At 35.2% G+C, this 25,487-nt stretch overlaps 1 protein-coding gene across 2 annotated transcripts in view; it reads right to left on the bottom strand.

Moving 5' to 3' along the window:
* The window catches only part of THSD7B (thrombospondin type 1 domain containing 7B), an 835,144-nt gene that overhangs the window by 124,784 nt on the left and 684,873 nt on the right, over positions 1-25,487 (bottom strand). The window contains exon 16 of one of the 2 annotated variants that reach the window (XM_032286329.1): positions 734-739. The exons of the other annotated variant lie outside the window; for it this stretch is intronic. Coding sequence (XP_032142220.1) covers positions 734-739 — 6 coding nt within the window. The remainder of the gene's footprint in view (positions 1-733; positions 740-25,487) is intronic. 2 annotated transcript variants of the gene reach the window in all.

Here is a 25,487-nt window from a genome sequence, read left to right as displayed (position 1 = left end):
CCCTAAGGCATTACAAATATCGCTCCAGTTGACTATACATGTAGTCTCTGAAAACATTACTGATGTTTTTATTTATTATATGACCAATAATATTTCAAATAAGAATTGGGGTGGACAGAAATAGCATGTGGATTTATTAAAACTATAAAAGTAAAGAACTTGAGATTTATATGAGGTATTGATGTAATCTTGAAAGTAGATTAATGCCTTTAAAAAACAGAGAGAGAAAAAGAGAAACACCATCAATTTTCTGAAAGCTATTTACTAAGAATGTGGTGATCCTAGAATCAGATCTGGCTAGGAAGTTATGTATAAAATTCTCAGCTGTTTGGAGCTACATTAACCATGGTAATGACATTTAATACATTCTGAAAGTACAGGGCAGATTTGATATCAGAAATCTTTTCAGAACCTGTTATATTATGCTGATTCTGAAGTCTCAGAGCATTGTTTTCCACCTATCATAAAATAAGCCAGGCATGGCAAATTTAAACAGATATAAATCAATTTCCTGGGTGTCTGAAATACTCCTTTTACTGAAGTAAAGTAATTCATTCAACAGCAACATATGAGAAAGTGACTATTCTATGGGAGAATTTTTTTTCTGTCACATGTAAACAATGTTTTGATCAGAATTTACAAAGAGAAAAAAAGCTGATTTGTGAAGGAAAACATCAAAGCTTCTTTTCACTAAATAAAAACAATAAAGATCAAAACAGATTGCAACACCAACCTGAGCCTTTGTAGAAGTCCATGTTAGCAGTGCATGATAAGCAAAAGGGAAAGAAAATTATATATGCATTAGTTGAACTGCTATTATAATGCAAAACTGAAAAAAAGTAGAAATTCTTTCCCCTGATTATTCAAAATTAATGGCTATTTTTCAGCTAGAATTTGAATGCTACCCTCCCAGTTCTCCAGCAAAATACTTCCTCCTAATTGATATTAAACATATGATTGTGTGGAAATAGAGAACACATGGAACTGGGAAGGTTAAGCAGATGTTTTTCTAGCTGTCCTCTGGCTATGAGAGCGGATTCCTAAGATAGAGGGCTTAAGGAAATAAATCTCTGAAGCTTAACTTAAATTCTCTAAGAAGTATCTTAATCACAGCTTATCACAGCAAAAGACATGAGAATTTCTATTTTTCAAGGAAACAAGACATATAGACGAGACTAACTCTTGGAACGTGGATTCCATGATACTTGTCCCTACTGGTCCCCTCTTCCCTAACTATGTATCTTTCATTCCTCCTTAACTTTACCACAACTGCAATTTTGAACTTATGTGAGTGATAGTTTAATTACTGCCATCTTTAAAAACTAGACTGTGAGCTCCCTGAGGGCAGGGCTGGGATCATTTTTTAAAAAACATATTGTAGTCTTTATACAAACCAAGTGCCTGGTATAAAATATATATTTCTAAATATTTTTAGAAAGATGAATAAATGAGTGTAGTCTAAAGGCAATATAAATATAAATATGTAGATACATCTGAAAAATTATAACCCAAATCCAAAATTCATTTTCAATTTGAAATCAAGTTTTACTCTTGTATGTAATAGATCACAAGTCTTAATGAACAGAATAATAGTTCCAAAGCAACTAAGTTGAGAAGGTCAATTAAATATCCATATACCTGGGATCTTGTGAACTCTAAGCACGTTTGAGTTACACAACTCATCATCATCACAATTTATAAATGATGGTTGTTTGCCACCAGAAGTCATTGAGCCTACAGGCATTCACAAACTTAGCAGATAGCCAGATTTACTATCACTATTTCAAAAATATTACTAAAATGGGTACATATTATTATATAGCCTAATCAAAAGAAGAATACCTTTGGCTTTAGATAGAAGTATAAAAACTTTAAAAATTCTTAATCATAAGAAACTCACAAAATTCCTGACATCAGGGAAGAGTTTGCTTCATATGTGGTGGACATCATTGAATCAGAATTCAGTGATGAAGAAACAATGTTCACATGATAATTTTATTTCACATTAGTATTATATCTGTAGAATGATTTCTGTGCTATCTTACTATTACTACCAAAACTTGATAACTGTCAGTGCATTAGAATTTAGATCAATGATCATTGAAACTTGGGTGTATGACTTGCTTCACTTTTTTGTGTGCCATCAACCCATTCATTTTAGTTTGTCCAGAACTTAGAGTAGGGTTCTAGGAATGCAGCTGTATAGCTGAAGGATTGTTAGAATTACTCAATTTTAATTTATTGTATTGCTAGAGAAATATGTCCTGGGTAAACAACAAATGCATTACTAAAGACCAAAATTCTCTCACTGAATAATAATGAGTAATTTCTTGGATGTGGATGGTTAACTTTCTATGCAGCAATAAATAAAAGCAATCAAAAGCACCTCCTTGTCATTTCTCAGGATACATAATGAAGAAGCATCAATCATATTAGATATGGAAATTTGGATGTATTATGATGTGTTAAGTTGTTTTCCTGTTAGTAAATAATCATTTTTTTCTTTCTGTCTTTTTTTAAATATTGGTATTGTAATTACTTAGTCTCTTGTTAAATAAATATATAATTTCTGGGTAAGCTTAGTCCTTTATTGTTCTTGCTTAAAATATTTTCAAGTATTTCAACCACTTTTACTTCTATATGCAATCTTAATCTTTCTTCTTGGCTTTAGTAAAACTGCTTCTGGCTATTTCTACATTAAAAAACTGCTATTACATCAACTTTAATGGCCTAAGCAGAAACTGCCTAATTTCCACACTGGGCCAACACCATTTTCACATATCTAAATACTATTTTCTTCTTTAGAGTTCAGTTCAGATCTCATTCTCTTTAACTCTAAATTTCCCCAAATCTGTGCTTCCACAGTCATGAACCTTTGAGATTCAGCAGACAGTACCACAGATTTGGCTTTTCACACGTGTCCTTTTTCCCAGATGGAGTCTGAGCCTGTTTTGAGACTGGGGTCTGTAGCACACACTTCAGACAAGCATAGACCAATTCACTCTCCTGTTCAAAACACTGCAGGGCCCCCTAACAGGCCATGAGTTCGGAAACCACTGGTGTCATAAATGGTGTCCGTACTCATAGCCTGTTAGGTGGCCCTGCAGTGTTTTGAGTAAGGAGAGTGATTCGCGTAACTATGGTTTCCATACTCACGGCCTGTTAGGTCTCTAAATAACCCAGACCTTGCCTATTTGTCTAAAATTATCTTTGATATTCTCCCTGTACCTTATTCCCTCCTGCCACATCACCTTTCTCACTGTTCCTCAGCCATGATAAGTGAATGCCTGTTTCCAAATCTGTTCCCTCCATTGATAACATTTTTCTTCAGGCCTCCCCAGCATCCCGTTCATATTTATCTTGGCTATGTCTGATGTCAGCATCTCAGAGAAGTCTTCTCTGATCATTCTGTCCTCCAAACCATTATAATCCATCATTATCTGCAACCATTTCTTTGTATTTTTACTTCTTTGCAATCTATTTCCTTCACTTGAATATATACTTCATTATTAAAGCAGAGTTTTTGATTGTCATGTTCCTAGCTCTATCCTAGAAGGTAGCACAAGGATATATTAAATAAGTGGGTGTTTGATGAATAATTTCCTCTTAGTAAGTTAGGCACCTAGCATGAAGTCTTAAGCAAAGACTGTGAGGATTGATAAGTACAGAATAACAAAATGTGGTAAAAAGATATTCTGAAGCTATATTACATTATATGGAGTCTATGTGGTCATTGCACTTAAACAAATAGGTATAGGTGTTCTAATTCCATTTCCATGTAATCCAATTTATTCATTACTGGAAATTAAATATCACTGACAGTTAATATAAATGGTAATTAAGGCAGGTCACTAGGACATATGAATATCTTTGCTTTTTTTTAATGTGTGTTCCAGCATATACCTCCTCTACGCTGCCACAAATAATGAACTTTCAGCCAAGTGTATCAATGTGAATGGATAGAAATGGTATAGGCTTACACAAATAATGAATGCTTATCTAGGGAAATGTGAATCCAAAACACCAACCAGGAGTAAAAATGAGCAGGTTATCAAGTTTTACAAATTTAAAAAATTCCACAGCATTATTCATATTCACAACTTTTTGTAGCACCATAACACCATCAAGTTAAATAAAATGCTAAAGAATATTTGAAATGTGTCTTAGAGAAAAATTGAGAAAAATAGGGATTTTTATGCATAATGAAGGTGGATACCAATAGGCAAAATCAAGTTTCAATTATAAATGGGTATATAAATTGAATATCTATATTTTTCTGGTGAAATTTTATAATTAAACAAAAGCATGGCATATACAGTCATTCTAACTATTTTAATATGGAATCACTTGAAATAATGTTATTATATAGCTTTTATATGAAAGATGTAATATGACTATAAGAAATATGCTTTTCAGCTTATTTTTTGAGAAATGCAGAGATTTTAAGGATATATTTATTACTCATAGATTTATGTGTCTGTTTTGACATATCTTAAAATGTGGGATAAAAAAGAAAACTAATATTGAAAGACTACATTTTAGTATCAGGTACATAACACTTTTCTGTAAGTTAAGCATTATTTTGTGTTAATTCGTGGAAGTAAAAATCAATTGGGTATTATATACATTTTACAATTAAAAACACATAGAAAAGTTGAATGATACGAAGAAAAACTTAAATGCTCTTTCTCTTTCCTCAGAGAACCTGTATTTTGCTGTCTCCTCAGAGAACAAATGGAAATATATATATATATATATATATATATATATATATTCAGTACCCAGGAACTTTATCAATTATACTTTTCTGAGTGTAACTTATAGTTGGTCATAAAATTCTATCCTGTATTCATAATGACATAAAAGGGACTGCTATACACTATTAAATAGGCACCAACAACATGAAAAATAGATGTGCTATGTTAGAACCCTTATTCTCATTAATCCTCTTTACCTCTTCATAAATAGGTAAGCAGACAGAAAAAAAAAAAAGATAACTATTTCCATTTTATGGTACTAAAACTAAAAATAGAGGAATAAACCTACATCAAAGGCAAAAGGGGAAATGGAAAGATTAGGGAAAAATAGTGTTTCAAACACTACAGAAGATCAAAGTTGGAAGAAAACAAGCTCTTTTCCCATCAGTTAAAAGAAGTCTGTGTGTGTATGTGTATGTATGCAGGCATGCGTGTGCATGGACAAAGTTATTTAATATATACTTTTAAAAAAGATATTGGAATAAACAAGCAATATGAGGGAGAGAAAGCCCCTAAAACGGTAGTTGCCAAATTAAGTGTTTAGTCAAAGTTTTTGTTGTGTTTCCATGTAATAAGAGAGGGTATCAATCAAGCAGCCAAGCAAACAACATTTTCAGAGGCAAATTGCTGGTTCTGAGAGTCCTTTTAATCACATGCAACTTGCTGAAATCTCAATAACGCAGAAACCCAGTCAGTGGCAGACCAGGCCAAGGGCTCGCTTGTTATGACTACATTAAAACAAATATAATAATCTATTTAGGGAACCATTGTTTTCTGTTTTTTGAAGCGCTATTTATATAACATTGGCAATGCAATGCTTTGCATATCATTGGACTAGGTCGCTAAACAAAGCCTATGTAAGAATCGAAGGTCTAAAACAAGACAAAACAACGAAACAATAGCAACAATAACAAATGCTCCAACAATTTTGCTATCATCTTGCTATATACCAGAATAGTTGAATCTTTTTTTTTTTTTTTTAATAAATAGGGCATTGAGCTGAAGGAGGAGTAATGGAGTTATTAGATTTACGTTAGTCTGAAACTAATAAAATAATATGATAAAGAAGTTGTCTCTCCTGTAATTATAGAGAGGAGAGATAGATTTAATGAGGGTAGAAATAACAGAATTTACTTTATATTTGACTTATTTCCTATGGGAAAAAATCCTGGAGAGACATGTTACGGAGAACTGGGACATTTCTGATATGAGAGGAATGAGTGAGAAATGATTTAATCTGAAAAAATTAATTTAGCAATAGGGAATTATTTATACCCAAATGCAGTTTGGTGATTTAAATTAAAACAAATATATTTTGGCTTCTCTAATATTTCTAAGCTACATTGTTAAGAAAATACATTATTTCATTATGCATATGTATATTATTTATTTATATATAAATATTACCTATTATATATAAGGTATATTACATAAATATAGATAGAATGTACATAGATACATAAATATATGGTGTATATATATACCATATGTGTATATATATAATATGCATATATTTATGTGTGTGTATATATATACATACAGTATATATATACACTATATATTTATGTATCTATATCTATATATATTCTATCTATATGTATGTATCTATGTATATATGCATATATCCACACATTACTTGCTCATATACAATATATATATATGTCCTAGTAACTGTGACTTTTACCTATATGGTCACTCACTAGCTAGTTTATAGGTTTGTTTTATATTATTAGAGAATTTTTATATTACTCATTATTAAAAACTTACAAGTGGGATCATAAAACCCTGCAGATTATAACAGAGAAAGAATGAGAAAGAGAGACAAAGATGCAAAGAGACAGCCAACTGTACTCTGTATCTTGAAACAAGCTCTGAGGGACATGAATGACATGTTTTGTCTCTATTCTATAACCGAGCAGTTTTATCGTTTATAGCAAATCATTTAATTTCTTGCACCTCTAATAAGAAAATCTTATCTCAAAAATGTTAATTTTTCCCTAAGGGCTATGATCCCATCAAATTAAATCTAAATTAAATGTGTTTTGTAGGAATTTAATGAGTTACAAAACACAGAGAAATAATCTAGAATAATTCTTTTTCTTTTCTCAATCTAAAAGTTTTGCCTTTTCCATAATTAGATTTTTTTCCAGTTTCTTCAATGATTAGTAATACCAAAGATCAAAGAATTTCTGTTTTAGGAATCAAGCGAGTGATAGCTTTATGTATTTAGAAAAACATCCTTTATTAGCATTTGACACACAGAAGAACTAGCATAATATATTTGATCCAGATGGCTCTACTGAATTCCCAAGATTCAGATTCAGAATGGTCCTAAAGTAATTGCAAGGCATGTTCTTTCATTCCTTATTTATTGGGCTCCTACTGTGTTTTCAATATTATTATATTAAACAATTAACTTGGTAAATCTGAATTCACTTCTTTAACATTCAACTCCAAAAACACAGTTACACTGTGTAACTCTTCCTTTCACATACACCTTACTCAGTCAAATACACTCTCTCTGTTTATTCTGTAGAAGGCTAATTATCTCTATTTGGCTATGAGCCCGAGACTTATGCTCATTCCTCCTCCAAGAAATACTACTTGATATTCTGTAAGCAGAATACCACAACTCACCCGAAGTCTCCAGGTCACTCCAGGAAGACACTTTACCTATTAAGACCTTAAAACACTGCTGAATTAAGTGTAAGGTACTAGATAGTGGTATAAAGCACATGCACATTAGTGGGAAAGGGTCACACAGATGCATTTGTCTTAAGTTTACCTTTAGCTCTTGCAATTAACTGCAGGTGTAAAAATTTGCATGCAGAAATCATAGCACCTGAAATTAGCTAATTGCAGGTGTAACTGGTCAGTTGTAGCCTCCCAAGGGAGCCCTTGGTTAATTATCCCAATTATTAGGTCATTAAAAACATAAATTTCTATGCAATTTTACTGCTTAAAAACTCTAATGCAGAAAATAAGATATGAAAGTAAGCTTTCATAAAAATTTCATGAAATGAGAGTGCTGCTAGGTTTCAGGTGCTTGAGAAGTGAATTTCGAACTAACCGTTCTTAGCCTGAGCGCTACCTCTATATTCAATCATTGTGGACTTGAATCATACCCATACTTTGCTCAACAAAGCAACCTATCAAGGGCATCAGTGTCAGAATATTTTCTTGAATTCATTATTAAGCCTAATTGCCATGATTAATTGTGGAAAATATCATACTCTGATAAGATTGCTTTATTGATCTTTAAGACCAAGCAATGCAACTATTACGTACTTGAGTGCTATGTTTTAGAGGAAGTAGGGTGTGTGCCTTAGTAGGCCAACTTTTACCACTTTGGGATAGAATGTTTATACTATTACTACTAGAATGAGCCTGTTTATCATGATTTCATTTTATTTTCTGTATACATACAATGGGTTTGTAATTTTTAAACACACCATTTAACAACAAAAAGATGAAGGCTACAAAAATGCTTTGTATTGACAGAGAATGTATCCCAAAGATTGTGTCTTTAGACTTTTGAGAACGGATCAATGTTAAGTTCTCTTTAATCTAGATGATTTTATATTGGAATTCAAGGATCAATGATGCCTGCACTCCTCTGTATCCTAATTCCAGCAACTGAGCTCATGCCATTGTCCTTGTGAAATCAAGCCCAAACACTTGCCACAATTCTAGTAGTAGGTACTACACTTGTTTGCCTATGCTTTAGTCCACTTCGTGTTTCACAGAACCCTGTTTTCTTTTTCTAGGTCTCCTAGAGTTCTGCTTCTACACTTTAGATCCTGAGATCAAGCCTGTGACAGCTATGCCCAGAACATTCCATAATGCTACCCCTTTGGCCCTTACAATTTTGCCTGCAGTTGTGTACCCTTCACAGTTCAACTTCCTGTCTTTGTAAATAAGACAACCTGTGCTAAAGCAGCACCATTAGCCAAGTAAGGCTGATGACCAAGCTGACTTGAAGTTCTATTTTGCTGTCATTTCAAAGTCATTTTACAAATCCAGGAAGTATCATTTATATTTTGGTTTAGTCCCATTTCAATTGTTTCTCAGTGATACCATTTGCAGGGACTATAATATGGACTGTGTACATTGTCACTGAGAAACAATGGTGGGCCTGGCAGGTCATTGAGCCATGTCGAGCAATATCCCATGAAAATCTCATAAATGGCTTAATATATCAGGTTAAGGCATTCTTATGGTAAAAGAAATGCACATTTCATGTAAATCCATGAAACATTCATTTTCCAATTGTAAACATTATTTACTCATGTTAGATCCCTAGAGCTCCTCTACATATTGCTTAGTCAACAATTAACTATTGCAAAGCCTCAATGAGGTTTTGCATTGACACATCACAATAACTGATTGCTGGAGCAATAGTAGAATACTGATGTTTTTCATTAGGCCTGCACAGCTTTCAAGTTCTAATTCTCCCGAATGTACTCAAGAACATGTTGTGCTAACAATGACTATTTTTCAATTAACGGTCAATATGTAGAAAAACCAAAAAAATTAAAAGGCTCCTTTGTACTTAATTTTTTTCATACACTACTTAAAAGGCACTTTCTTTTCCTTTTAATGTTAATCAAATCATCATCAGGTTGTCAGTTAAATTTCAAATACATGGGAGGACATTCCTCTAAGTGCTGACATGTAGTGAGAGGTCACACTACAAACCCAGATGTCCCTACTCTCATTACTCATCTGAACCACAGCAGGGAAAATATGTATAATATCTAAAGGACAGTTTAATTCTTTTGATGATTTTTTTTTTACTGCAATCTTGTTAAAAAGCTTAAACTTTCCATTTGAATTTCCCTTTTGTGAAGTTTTCTATGGTCTCTCTGAACACAGGTATACTGTGGATGTCCTTTAAAAAAAAAAAGATTCTTAGGAGGATTCTAAATCTCTTACCCAGATTCCATGAACATTCTACACAATACTTGCTGAACTCAAATATTTGCTTATTCTTCTCTTTCAAGGTTCAACTCTTCCCTTACCTTCCTTCTGAGGCCTGTCCTACTCACTACAGCCTTTACCTTTGGGACAATCATTAGTCCAGTAGCACATATAGGCCTTATATTTTAAAACAAATTTTAGGTGTAATACCTACTTCCACAACTGCCTTAAAAATCTCTACCTTGCCTTTATATCATTGTATTTCTAATGCTTATAACAATGAATCATTCATTCTTTCATTCATTTATTTACTCAACAAACGTCCACAGAGTATATCATTAAAGAATAACGATCATATCTAGATTGCCCATAGTCCAGGGGAAAAAAGTGGGAGAGGAGAGGCAGTTAACAGTCATGTAAAGCAAATAATTCATAAAATGAAATGTGCTTTAGAAAGGATAAGGACTATCTCTGTGAAAGTGGGAGATCCTAGAAGATTGACTAACTCTCTATCAGTAGCCATAAGTAGGAGTTTGTCAAAAGAGAAAGGGAAAGATTTTTCAGGTGAAAACAATTCCATGTATGAAAACTTAATGATTAAAGAGGATTATATGCTCAAGGAATGCCAAGAAGTTTGGTGTGGCTGGAATGTAGATGGTAGAAAGATGAGTCTGCAGAGCGCCAGACTGAGAAGAGCTTTGTGTAGGTTGCCAATCATTGTGTTCTCCATCCTACATTCAAGCAAGTCTAGGACTCTGGCAGGTCAGACGCTCCTACAAAGGCTAATGCAGTAGGTATACAGTGGAGTCTGGGAATATGTATTTTCAACATCTCTAGTGATTCTGAAACAAGTTGTCCTCAGATGAAACTGTGAGAAATGCCATCTGTATACAAACAGGAAACCTAAGGGAGTTACTGAAAAGGCAGTGGTGGGGGATGGCTAGCCCACTACTAGAAGGTTTTGGCACTAGATCAGGCAAGGAATGTCAGTTTTAAAGATGATGATTACAAACAGATTAATTAATTTAGTTAGTTGCTACTATTCTTGCATCAATCAAGATTACCTGAGTGTTCTATAAGGAAAGGCACTAAAATACCATGTGTTTGATTTACAATATTCCAGCGGCTATTATTCTTCCATTGCTAAACATATTGTCCCACATAAGCCTCATTAAAAAAAAATCCAGTGAGGTAGTCATTACTGTCTCTACTCAACAGATGAGGAAAGAAAGGCTCACAGATGAAATGACATACCAGTTGTTACCCAATGCATGCATGATAGGCGTGGGAATTAAAATCTAGGGCTATCTGACTCCTCCTCCTTTATCATGCTTCGTTTCCAAATATCTATGATATAACTTCCAAACTATACAGTGAAATACAACAAACCCAAATTTGGGGCACAAATAAATACAACAAACATCAATTTAAGCCCAACAAAATTGGGCACAATTTTGGGTTCAACAAAGTTAAACATGAATTTGATGTAATTGAAGTTAAAAAAAATGCAGAAATCCAATCAAGTGTGTATCAATGTTATTTCTATTGTAAATGACAAAATCACAAGCCTAGCTGATTGAAGCAAAAGGGGAATTTATTGATTCTTATGGCTGAAAAGTCCTTGGTAGACTCTAGGAATTCCTTGATTCAGGGAACCAAAAAATGACTCTAGAATCCAGTTTTCCTTTCCTTATCTCTTGGTTGCTTTCTGTCAACCCTATGTTCAGTTTCAGTGGTCCTGGCAAAATGGCTTGCTCCAGAATGCTGTCTTCATATCCTCTAAAATTCAAGTTCAATGGAAGATAGTACTTTTCTTTTTCCTAATAGTCTCTTTCAATGACCCATTTCAGTCCTTATTGGATCACAGTCCTATCCCTGAGTTCACCCTGTAGCCAGGGCAACTCGATGCTCTGATTGTCCATGTGGGAGCCTAAAGTTTACCTTTGGATCAAGCACAGAGTCAATGTCAGCCAAATGTCACAAACTTCAAATGAAGAACACATGATTCTTCAAAATAAAATTTAATTTTGGCACACAGACACACACACACACACGCACAAAAGGAGTTTTAAATTGGAAGGAGCAATGTTAGCAAATAACCACAATGTTCAGCTAAAAAATGGAGCAAGGTAACTGACCTTGGCTTATAATTATTATGACAGAGTCAATTAAACTCATTGATGAATTAGGTGATACTTTTCTAGATTTCTGTATTTATTTAGGACCTTTGTACAAGTGGAAATTTATTCTAGCAGGAAATCTGTTTTTAGATGGTTTTTATACACATGCACACACACATTCACCTATGTACACATGCACCAATTTCTACAAGGCAATTTTCTTGATATGGATTAAATCTATTCAAATAAGATTATCTTGTAAGCAACTGACTGAATTCTTTTATTTTCTTTACAAAATAATCCACTGTTCAATCAAATTAAAGTAATTTTTTAAACTTTAATTTCTGTGCACTTATAGCCACAATCATTCTTCAACTAAAGTACAACGGTTCTTTTAATCCTTTAATCAATACTTCCTTCTAGCAATTCATATCTTTTCATTCCCTTTCCAAAATTATTCATTTCTCTAAGGAAGGCAGAAGGTTTTGCTGACTTATCTCCTTGATGGTTTGTTATGAATTGGATAAGCAGTACAAAATTTCTGAGGATTTTTCTCTTTGGTGATATTTTATGTTCTCTGAGTACATGTGTTAATTTTCAACCTGCTCAATCTTCAAGGCACAGTTCAAACCTCCAAGACACCTCTCCTCTATGTGCCAATACCTCCTTAGTCAAAACATTTGTCACTGTACACATTTATTATGAATACCATAATAATAAAATTAATTACACAAATAAAAACTAAACTGGCTGGGTGTGGTGGCTCATGCCTGTAATCCCACCACTTTGGGAGGCTGATGCAGGAAGATCACCAGAGGTGAGGAATTTGAGACCAGCCTGGCCAACATGGTGAAACTCCATCTCTACTGAAAATATAAAAATGTTAGCAGGGAGTGGTGGCACATGCCTGTGGTCATAGCTACTCAGGAAAATCACTTGAACCCAGAAGGTGGAGGTTGCAATGAGCTGAGAGAGCACCACTGCACTCCAGCCTGGGTGACAGAGGGAGACTCTGTCTCCAAAAAAAAAAAAAAAAAAAAAAAAACTTAAAGAAAATTTGGTTTACTTCTCCGTAAACTGAAAACTCACTGATGTCACCACTCTGAATTCTCAGTCCCTAGCACTGTATCTTGCAAATACTAATAAATTAATAAATGGACTTAATATAGTAAGTCATGTGGTAGGTTAATATTTTACTTTTCAAAAAGTTGATTTTGCTCATTTAGATGAAGAGGAAAGAAATGCAGGCAGTTGCTGGTATCCTATTAAAATCTGCCAGGCAGAAGTGGTAGGGGTCATGGCTCTCTGTCTGCCTTTCTCCAAGCATTAAATATAATGAAACCAGGGGAAGGTGGGAGAAAAGCAGCAGAGATACAAGCCAAGTGGCTGTCAGCCTGGGAGGAGTGACATATCTGGGGGTGACACCTAGCTAGGTGACATATCTGTAGCTGAAGTGTCATGGCAAGGAAACAAAGACTCAGGGACAAGGGAAGAGACAATTTACAGGCAAAGGAGAAAAGGGCTGGCTGGCATACCAACTGTGACAAGGGCTGGGTGAAGCTGGCTTTTATGTGGCTCCTAAATGGCGATGTATAACTACATTAAGAGGTAGGAACAGAGGGAGTAATTTGGTTACATAGCCACTTACTTATTCAGCCCCCCTGACTCATCAAACACTTATAAATGTGTGAACTCACCAGCAGCTCTTTGATCTCCAGCTTTCTTCCCATTCATTGCTACGCTTTCTGACTATAATATTTTCATTTCTAAGCATGGTACATTATGAAATATTGTTATTAATGATATTTAAACAAATTAAATTGCACTATTATGTTCAAAATGTGGCTTGCATCGATCATCACAACAAATTACAGATGCAAAACACTACTTAAGCTCCATAATGACAGCATATTTTAAAATGTATCCCTGAGTAGCAGTTAGGAATTTCAAGAGGAGAGAGAATTATAGTGGCACGGAAATGGATAAATAAGTATAAGTAACTAGCTTTTGGAAAATGGTTTGCTTCATCAAATGTATGCCCCCAAAGACATGCTCATAAGCTGCCTGTCAAAGTAAAAAGAGGTTTGCAGCTACCTAGGAGCTAGCAGCTCTGACCTCCGTTATGATCTGGGGCAGTGATTCTCCCTTGGGATTCTAAGAGTTAGAATAAGCTATGATCTCTGGGGTCAGAAAGAGACAGCTAGAAATTGTGCATGGTGTTTGGCTTCTATTTTTTCTGCAGCAGTCCATGTTCAGACACCATCTGTTTTGAATATACTGTTCGGGTAAACACAATACTGATGTGTGGTTCCACTACTCTTGGTGCTTTGAACTTCTTAGCCAAACAGCAAATATTTATTTTGAACTAAATGCCAAAGATTGTGCCACGAATGTGAGAAAAGTTAATCAAACACGAATCAACAAAAAAGATACAATGACAACGTCCTCATAAAACCCGAAGCATAGCCTCTCCTTACTGTCTCCTGTCTAGTTACCCACATACATGAAAGAGTGAATAGCAAAATGCTAAGCAATTCTAGCCATAATGCAAGTGGATACAAACTCTGCAGCAGTGATGACATTCAAAATATTCAACCACCTGAATGGCTGATATCCACCACTGAGAAAAGTCACTCACAATCCCAAGGAGAACAGCTGGTGAGCTGAAAAGGTACACATCAGAATATTCATCCTAAGAACAGTCTTAAGGCTGTCCCATGTAAGAATAACCTCAGTTTAGAAGACTCAGACCAGTGCACATCAATTTCCCAACCTTATGAACACACATCTTTTTTCTCCATACTTGATATTTACAAAACAAAGCAAAACCTAACCTCCTTCAGAGTTGGGACTGTTTTGTTTTTTTTTTCCCAAATTTTATTCACGGCAGTTGAATCTGTAACATTAGTTTGGAAAACATAAACAGGGATGTAGCCGTCACCTATAAAAAATGCAGATATTTCTGTCCCAGACCATGTCCGGAGGGGAAAAAGCTCCTTGTACTCCAAAATAGCTTAAACCAAAAAATAGTGGTGAACAGAAAAGGAAGAAAAATGAACAGTAAGCTCTAACCTGCAGAGAGCCCTGTGCTTTGCCAGCCAAGCAGTGATTTTCAGTGGCCCATGGCAGAGATGGCGAAGAGGCAGTTCCACATGAGGAATTTCTTCATGAGTTGGGAAATAGCTCTTTGCTTGGGGAGACTAACTGCAAAGCCTCCCCAGGCAAACTTGAGATTTTCCAGTGGCTTATGGAATATTCTATTTATACCACAAAGCATTCATTCAAAGTGAGGTCTTCATGCCAACCCTTTTGACATTTTGACAGGCTACAAAACTCAAAGCAGCAGGACTTTCTGTTGTTGCTGTTGTTTGGATTTCAGTGCAGTAAATACATATGCAGTTTCACTTAGTAGACTATAAAGAGAGTTGGTTGAAATCCAGACATTGATTAGTATTTTAAAGGGAAAAAAATCCATTAAACTACTTTTACATAAAATTAACTCTTGTCACTGTATTTTTAACTAAAAGTCATGTGTTGGGAACCTATTTGTTCAGAATATGCTACAGCAGCGGTTTTCAAACATGGTTTCACATTTAGAATCATATAATGATCTTGGGAAAAAAAATAAGATGGTATCTGAGATCCATCCTGGACCTTAAAAAAATAGCGTGCCCTAGAAATCTATAAGTGGGGATGGCAAGGTAACTGAAACAGCACAGTGGAGTACCCATGACCAGCCCAGACCCATCTTGACTAAATCAGTGGAAGTGGGCACATAGCTGACTGAACACATTTTGGTTCTATGATCATGAAAAAGGGAATGGAAAGAGGGATGGCTACTGGGCAGACAATTATTAGGTATGCAAACAACTGTATCTGTTGTATACTCCAAGTATCTCAAGTTGCTCTTAAAAATTTTCAGTGACATGAGAAACTTACCAAAGTGTGCTGTATGAAAATGATAATATTTCTCATAGCAATTATTCCAGTTCCCTCTCTTTTCGGTATAAATACACAAAGTAACAGACTGTCCCAGTAAAATGTGGGATTGGATTCAATAACACATAAACTTCTCCCAACCTCTAAAACAAATTCATGATTCCAGACACTGTGGTAAACTCCAAACCTGAGAAGAAATAGAGGTTTCTGGGCTTGAAAATGTGAAAATCACATGGAGAAATAGCATGAACACAGGAAAAACATCTGAAGACTATATGAGCAAATAAAATTGATGTGGCAAAAATTGAATTTTGAATTAATGACAGAAGCTATTAACAAAATAATAACTGTAATCTATAATCAGAACACTGATTATATGCTTAGTCCATTTCTACATCCATGAATATGAAATAATATTTATACGATCACATTGGTCTAAGAAAAGTACATGACTCCTTGGAGCATTTTTAGGTTGTGGCCTTTACCATGTCAATAGTAATCCTCAAGTATATTCATTTAAAACATTCATGTCTGTTTAGTAGCTATTATGTGGAAAGTACTCCACCATCCATTAGAGATATTTAAAGATAAATGAGATGCAATCTTTGCCATCAGGCAGATAAAAAACTAGCTTGAATGCAATCACCCAGCACAAATGGTGGTAACTGGCAGAGTCTTGAATGCAGAAATGATTTATCTGATATAAGTGTATGCTGCGTCACAGCATATAATTCCTAAGTGCTCTGTTCTGCCCTGCTGAGAGATTTCTAAGCAAAATCTGCTTTGTTCTCATTTAAGATTTGCTACAAAACTTTGCTCTTATGAAGCTGGATTTATAACAATGTCAATAAAATAATGCAAAGGACCAGAAAGTCTAGAACAAGAAGAGCTGCAACTAAGGTTTCTAACTGAGAAGAAATTCCACAGTTGCCTCATCCTTATTATTCCCTCTCCATTCTAAGAAAAAGGAAAAGAAAAAAAAGTCACACTGAATTGCTTTCTTTCCCTTAACAGGAATTCATTCAACAAACACTCATCCAGCACCTCCTTTGTGTCAAGAAATATGCTAAAAGGGAAGAAAGACATGCATGCAAGGTGTCACAACTCTGTGGAATTTCTGGACTATCATTCTAATTTTAAGATAAATACATATTAATTGACTCACTCATGTTACAAAAGAAACAAGCGTAAATCTGGGAATTAAGCTTGTCTTTTACAGATTGATGCTGTTTATAGACTATCCTTCTGAAAAGCACATGCAGTCTGCAAGGGACTCTGGCAGGACTTTCAGAACCACACACAGGGAGAAGCATCTGAAGGGTGCACTATAGGGCCCTCATGGGGAGTCTTGGCTAGTACACCAAGAAGAGTTTATCTGAGCTGGTTCAAACCGAGAAAAAGATACCACAGCCCATGCAGTTCTCAGCCTGAGTTCAGAAAAAACAATAGTTTATCTCCATTTGGGAAGCTCTCCACATTTACAAAGCACAGAGCCAGGGAGGTCTTGTGGGATTTTCCTTTGTGATGCCCCCACAAGGAGGGATTAGAACACTAGCTATCTTGTGCTAAAAAATCATGCAGAACATGGTGTAAGATTACACAACAGCCGAGGGATGCATGTCAGCAGAATCTGCCCTGCTGTGTGGACATTCTGTGACTGACAGGCCCTCTGATGCTCTGCCATGTGACATAGTGACCATATGCTAAGAAGCACTCCTGCTCTACAGGGAGCCAGATTGTCAAAGAAGCCTCAAAAGCCAGCCAGATGCCAGTGTCCCCTCTACTGTCCCTGATTTACCAGAAGTTGCCTTGCCAGCTGGCAACTCCACTTCTTCCAACCATACTCTGACCACAGAAAACAAACAGGGCTGAGACACTAACAACTTTATTCCCCTGTACCAGTAAAGCCCACCAGTGAGAGATGAACTAATGGGCAAGAAAAAGAGTTCAATGAGAAGAGAAAGAGTCCAACGAGAAGAAAAAGAGAGATGGGAGAGATTTTTCCTTCCTGTGGGCTTTTTTTTCCTTAGATGAAGGTGTGCTGCACTCCACATGAGTTATTACAATTTATTTATAGATCTCTCTGCCCATGAGAGTACAGCTTCTTAAAGACAGTGATGGTCTCACTGGTGCCTGTAGTCACAGCCCCTCCCTAGCACAAAGGCTAACCCAGAAGGACAGCTCAACAAATAATCTGTTTTGTTTTATTTTTAAGAAAAGTGCTGTGAAAATAAATTGAGATAAAATATCTATTAAATAAGGACTATAGACGTCCTGTAATCTGGGGTGGAGGTGGAGTGCTGAAATCCCTGGATCAGCTCTTTCTCACCTAGAAACTGACACAACTAACATGTTAATCTCCCTGGCAATGCTTAAATGACTCTTTGCCTCTATAGCAATTTTACCCCTGGCAGCAAAATCAACTGTAACCCAATCCCCAACCACACCTCAGGTCAGAGAAATTAGGAAGCCTAATATTTTCCTTTTGTCTGAGCAAAGGGTTTGCCCACAACAGTTCATGAAATACAACTTTCCGACAACTTGAAGAGTGTGTTAAAAATTCAAGTGCTAATGATTTTTAAGCAGTAATCATGATTCATCCAGCATATTAAATTATGAAATGTAATTTGTAGAAATTTCATCATGCTGAAGCATTATGAAAGAAGTAATATGTAATTGCAATTTAATATTGTGTTGCCATGTTTATTGGTTTCCTGGTACATATACTGTGCTCTAGCGATGCTGAAGATAAACGTACCTTATGCCAAATAGCAGCCAGTGAATGGACTGGTAAAAAGAAAGAAAGCAATCAAAGAGCTTGCTGTTCTCACAGGTGCTCCTACTGTAGCAGTGTCTACCCAAGAATCTTTGGACATAAAATACATCCAGAATTTACAGGCATCTTTCTCTTATAAATTTAGTGCTTTTAATGAAGCACTGAGAATTAGTTTTAGGTCTTCATTCAGCCAAACCCACATAAGGAGTGTAACTAGTTCACTTATGTCTAATTTTCTCCTCTGTTAGATGCAGGTGCTTTAAATACATTAACAATGGTTATCATTATATGTACAGAGTGCTTATCCTAGTTTCTGGCATATGGTTAGCATTCAATAAATTTCAATCCTACTAGTTATACAAACTGTCATCATCATTACCATTATCATCATCATCCATTTTCATGAAACAGAACAATAAAGCTGGACAGAACCTAGAAAGAATTAATGAATCCTAGCTTTCTTTTTTCTCTGTGGAAGGGAAGCCCACACTCTGTAAACTAATTTATTCCTACTGCTACCCAACTAATTAGTAAACAAGACAAAAACAGAAATGCATCCTAATTCCAAGTCTAGAGCTTTTTTACATAACTATTACATAATATACAATATTTTTACGTTATTAAGGGCATTGGACAATATTAGAAATGAGAAGTCTTTACCTTTTAGCATCTCTCTCACAATGTCTCTGTGACAACATTCTCCAGACCTCAGGGCTCTACGTCTTCATGTGCTTAGCTTTCTTTCAACATCAGAAAGGAAATAGTAACAGGTACTGAAAATTTTATATTCTTTTGCTGGGAATCATTCATTCTCTGAGATATGGTTCCTTTTAAAGCCCCAGTGATCAAATAAAGTTGTTGTTCTTATATTTTAAGTATTTATCAATGAATTCTAAGAAGAATTTGAAACAAATGACAAGAAGGTTTAATTGTATAAAAATAGGACCACTAAGATCCTTACCTGATGACAGATGCTTTAGTTTTTATTTCCTCTGAATGTGATAGACATTTACTTATTAAGCCTCAGCCCAAACTTGTGCTTTTATATTCACCTTCAAACTGCTAGGGCTAGAAACCGGCAAACTATTATTTGCAGGTCTCCTTGCTACCAAGTTGCTGATCATACTCTGCCAATCAGCAGTAGTTATGCCAAAATGAAAATCAGTAAGAAGTGATACATTATGTTTCTGAGGAACCCTCCTGTAGTGACAGCATCAAGATTAGCAGCAGCGGGAGCCCAAGTTCTGCTAATGAAGCATTTTACAATCAGGAGTTAGCAGTTCAATCAGGTGAAGGGACAACAGCTCTTGCTCGTACCACCTACCATGGTTTCAGCAGTATTGAAGATAACTGCTCTAACAATATTAGTGGCAAGAACACGCTTATAGACATCAGCCCACAGATGGCTACATTGTGCTCATATCTGGATAATGTTCCTTTCCCCTTTTCTTTTCCAGCTCATCTAACACTTTTGCAAACTTTTCTATAACCAATCTGTTTCTGGTTGAAATGCATAGATTGGTGTTGATTTCCTGACTGGACAATGATTGATACATACACTTAAAGAATCTTTAAGGAGGTATTGTTCTCTCTGCTTTACAGATGAGAATAATTCTTAGAAAAGTTAAGTGACTTGATCAAGGTGATCTAACTAATAAATAGAAGAGCTATAATTGGAACCATAGTTCTATTGAGCACATAAAGCCTTATTATTCAATGTTAAGAACTATTTAAACATGTTACAAAATGTTAAGTGTATTCTATTATAATTTTGTAATCACATGTGAAACACATATAAAATTTGAAATAAAATGCAAGAAATAAATATTGCCTTTTAAGTCTCCAAATGAATTCATCAGCCTTCTGATCCCCATAGCTTTTAGTTGATGTGTTATATACAATACAGAATATACCACTGTATTAGAGTTCTCTAGAGGGATATAACTAATAAGATATATATACATACATATATATTTATATGTATATAAATATACATGCCTATATAAATATAAATACATATATTTATATGTATACATGTATATATATATAAAGGGGAGTTTATTAAGGAGTATTAACTCATACAATTACAAGGACCCACAATAGGCCATACGCAAGCTAAAGAGTAAAGAAGCCAGTCCAAGTCCCAAAGCTGAAGAACTTGGGAGTCCTATATCTGAGGGTAAGAAGCATCCAGCACAGAAGAAAGATGAGGCTGGGAGTCTAGACCAGTCTAATCTCTACACGTTCTTCTGCCTGTTTTTTATTCTTCAGCTGATTAGACGGTGCCCACCTGGATTGAGGGTGGATCTGCCTCTCCCAATCCACTGACTAAAATGTTAATCTCCTTTGGCAACACCCTCACAGACATGCCCAGGAACAATACTTTGCATCTCTCAATCCAATAAAGTTGACATTTAGTATTAATGATTACAAATCCACCCTGTGTCACCTTGAACCCATACACATTTCCTGAGATCATACATAATTTTCAAATAAAGACAATAATAAAGTCATAATTATGCCTAACATCATACAACTGTCCTTTGTACAACTGGAAACACACCAATCCCCAACCCAAATGCTATTACATAAAGTTAACAACACTTAAATGCTGATATGAAGTCAATAAATCTTACACCACATAATAAAGAGAAGGAAATAAAATGAAGATATCTTCTTAGTACAAGTGTATACATGCACAAACATATTTTTAATAAAAATAGGATGAAATGCTCGACAATTACAGACCTCATTTTTGCAACTGATCATGTGGTTGTGGCTGGTATTGATAACTACCTTCCACTACCGTGGTTTTTTTTTCCAGGTGGAGTGACCCAAACCTTCATTCCTGAAAGGTATAAGCAATTTGTAGTCCTGCCTGGATTGGGCTGTTGTAGTTTCCCAATGACCTTAATCACAGGGCAATAGGCCATCTGCAAGCTGAGGAGCAGTCCGAGTCCCAAAGCTGAGGAACTTGGAGTCTGATGTTCAAGGGCAGAAATCCAGCATGGGAGAAAGATGAGTCTAGGAGGCTAAGCCAGTTTTATCTCTCCACATTCTTCTGCCTACCTTTTATGCTGGCAGCTAATTAGATGGTGCCCACCTGGATTGAGGGTGGGTCTGCCTCTCCCAGTCTACTGACTCATAATATTAATCTCCTTTGGCAACACCCTCACAGACACACCCAGGAACAGTGCTTTGTATTTTTCAATCCAATTAAGTTGACATTCAGTATTAACCATCACAACCACATCACATATACTGTCATATATATAGGCAGTGAGAGACGATGCAAAGTCAATTTCAAGGCATTTATCAATTTTCATTCGTAGGAAAATACTGTCAATAATGAAAAAGATCAATACAGATAGAGTAAAGAGAAGAGAAATGTAGTGAGACATAGAGATAGAAAGCAACTGTATTGCTACTTTGAGACATATAAAATTATAACTTGTAAAGATAAATGAAGTGACATAGTCAAAGTATGTATGTCTGACACAGTTTACATTCCTTTCCTCTCAGACCCTCTGGATATTACTGTCTACTCATATTCAGGTTTTGTTCATAGAGATTCCAAGATTCCACTGCTGCCTTATTCATAGACTCTGCTAGTTGTCTGGACAACTTCTGAATAAGAATTGGGTTCCAGAATAGCCCTCACAGCGCTAGCTCTGGCTCTACCTCAGGATCTGCTTTCTAAGGTACCCTAAATAAGACGAAAGTAAAGAAAACCATTTTTAATGAAATGTTTACATATTTTACTTAAATTATTTTTAGTCAAATTTATACTAGAAGATTTTTGTTATATTTAATGTGTGTCTGTATATCATTGAAAACTTCAAATTATAAAATGCATATATTTATGCCTATTTTGCAGTATTTAGAGCATAGTTTTCCTAACATAAATTACTAGAAGATTTTATCTTTCCTCTTATGCCTCATTGATCAAGCCAAGATTTATTTTCATATGATGCTGAATTCTACTCTCTCCAAATCCTCTACTTGCAATTAAAATATCAATCCTATAGGAATGTAATTAATTTTTAAACAACTCACTTTATTATGCCCTTTCAGATATGTATTGCAGTAAAACTTCCTATTCTCCCCAAATTCTCAGCCTCAACCAATTAATGCATAATCTCAATGTAACCTACTTACTGCTTTTTATTCTTCACTGGTTCGCTATGCTACATATAAGGGAATAGTAAGAGAAATAAACAGCATTGTTTTTAAAAAAATGGCAAATAATCCCCAATGGCTTAGAGAACATGAATTCTTTACTGTGATAATGTTTGAGGACATTCTTACTGCTTCATCTAGGGTGGCAAAATCCAATAGCTTTACAGTTGTTGTTTGCAGACTCAGTTCAGGGCAGGTGCAAAAGGAACAAGAAATTTGAATGTAAAATTTTGGAAGTTAGAGAAATGTAAAGAGGTTGAAATAATAAGGATGGCAGAGGACGGAAACCTTGCTGCATGGGGCCAGTATGAGCATAACCTCTGTGTATGTCATTGGCTGACCCTGAAACTCTACAAGGGAACAAGGCTATCAGGCACTAAATGAACATATCAAAGACTGCCCCCTTCAGAGCAGACATATTTTTCAGTTTAAGTCCAGGGAACTTAATTGCCTATTAAAAGAAAAAAACACAACAATTCTTTGGTTGCAGGGGGGACCTAAAACTGATATGAAAGTAACTGCAACATATCATCTGCATCATATCATTTCCATTTTGTCTAGTTTCTCACAAAATTACTAGTCATGCAGAGAAACAGAAAAGTTATTGATGCAGAGAGGGGAATAAAATAGGCTGTAGAAATTGACTAGCAGTGATCTTAGCAGACAAAGGCTTTCAAGCAGCTAGTCTAAATATTCTCAAATTTCAGAAAAATATATTCAAAGAATTAAATAAAAATATGTTAAAATAATTTTTAAAAATGCATATAATGACCAAACAAATAAACTTCAAAACAGGTCAATATCCAATCCAAAGAAGAGAGGAAAAATAAATGTTTAAGATAAATAAACAGAGATCTGTGATACAATATTAAGCATTCCAACTATCATACAATTAGAGTCACAGAAGAAGATGATAGAAAGGGGAGAAATAATATTTTTACTAAAATGGACAAAACCTTCCCAAATTGGTGACAAATACTGAAGTATAGGTATAGGTGGTATAGCAGTTTAGCTCCCTTCCAAATCGGTGAAAAATATTAACTAATACATCAAAAAGTTCAACAAACCCCAAGTAGAATAAACACAAAGGAAACCGCACCTGGACACACGACTGTCTAATTCCAAAGAGCCAAAAATAAAGAGAAAATCTTAAAAGCAATCAAAGAAAGATGACAAATCGTATACAAAGAAAAACTACATGATTAGTGGCAAAATTCTCTTCAGAAACAATGGAAGCCAAGGGAGACACTGAAATTGCTAACAACTAAAAAAAGAATTGTTACTAGGAGAATTGCACTATGAAGCACACCAAAAGAAGTCGTCTGGTGTAAGAAAAACAACACAAATGGTAAGTTACATATATTGGAAGAAATGAAGAGTGTCAGAAATGGTAAGTACAGGGTAAATATATAAAATACACACATACATGTGCCTCTCTTCTTTTAACTTATGTAAGATTTAGAATTGTGTGAAGCAACGTTATAATATATTTGGGGACTTATGCATATTATGATGTGCAGATACAATATACATGACAACGATGCAAAAATGATGGGGCGAAATGAACCTGTATTTGTGCAAAATTTTCCCATTTTATCGGAAATCAGGGTTAATTACATTAGATTATAGTAAATTCAAGATGCATATTATAATCCCTACAGTAATCACTTTTTAAAAATAAATACAGCTAAAACTGTAGTTACAGGGCATAAAATGGCTATTAAAATTCATAGAAGAAAGAAAGAATAGAGGCATAAAAAATAAATGACAGAAATAGAAAACAAGTAGCCGAATTCCTTATCTAAATCATTTTGTACCAATTATTATATTAAATACAAATTCCCTAAACACATCCAACAGTGGAGATTATCTGTATTTAATATTAACAGAAAACACAATTCCAATGCAAAGACATAGATAGGTTGAAAATAAAGGGAGAAAAGAATGTTAAAACCATACAAACAATAAATTGAAGAGAACTGGAATGACTATACCAATTCCAGATCAAATAGCCTTAAAGAAATGAAATATTACTAAAGAGACAGATTTCATATTTAACGATAAAAGGGAATAACCAATCATAAACCTATAACAATTATAGACGTATAAGCCTCTAACCACAGTCTTTATTTCACCTTTAGTTCACAGTGGTGATTGCAAAGAGGCACTGGGAAATTTGTGGGATACTAGAAATGTTCTAAAACTTGCTTTTGGTAGTAGCCAGAACTCAGTTACCAATGCACAGAGGGGAATAAAACAGGCTGTAGAGATTGACTAGGAGTGAACTTAGCAGACAACAGCTAGATTAAATATTCTCAAATTTAAGAAAAAGACATTCAAAGAATTAGAGGAAAATATGTTAAAATAATTAAAAATATACAGACAATGACCAAACAAATAAATGTCAGTATAGATCAATAATCAATCCAAAGAACAGAGAAAGAAAAAAATATTTAAGATAAATAGAGATCTTGCTGTATACTTAAAGTGGTCAAATTTTGTTGTGAATAAAGGTATACAAAATAAATAAGGGAAGGAAGGAAGGAAGGGAAGGATGGAGGCAGGGAGAGAGGAGTGGGGGAGAGAAGACGGAAGGAAGAGGGAAGAAAGAAGGAAGGGAAGGGAGAGGAAACGGAGAGGGAAGGGAGGGGGAGGGGGAGAGGGAAGGGAGGGGGAAGGGAGAGGGAAGGGAAAGGGAAGGGAAGGGAAGGGAAGGGGAAGGGAGAGGGGAGGGAAAGGAGAGGGAAAGGAGAGGGAAGGGAAGGGAGAGGGAAGGCAGAGAGAAGGGAGAGGGAA

This window comes from Sapajus apella, unplaced genomic scaffold, assembly GCF_009761245.1.
Source record: "Sapajus apella isolate SASKATOON/1434 unplaced genomic scaffold, GSC_monkey_1.0 scaffold18, whole genome shotgun sequence".
NCBI classification, from domain to species: Eukaryota; Metazoa; Chordata; class Mammalia; order Primates; family Cebidae; genus Sapajus; species Sapajus apella.
The sequence above is the reverse complement of the archived record's forward strand: the minus strand, read 5'-3'. Positions and strand labels throughout refer to the sequence as shown.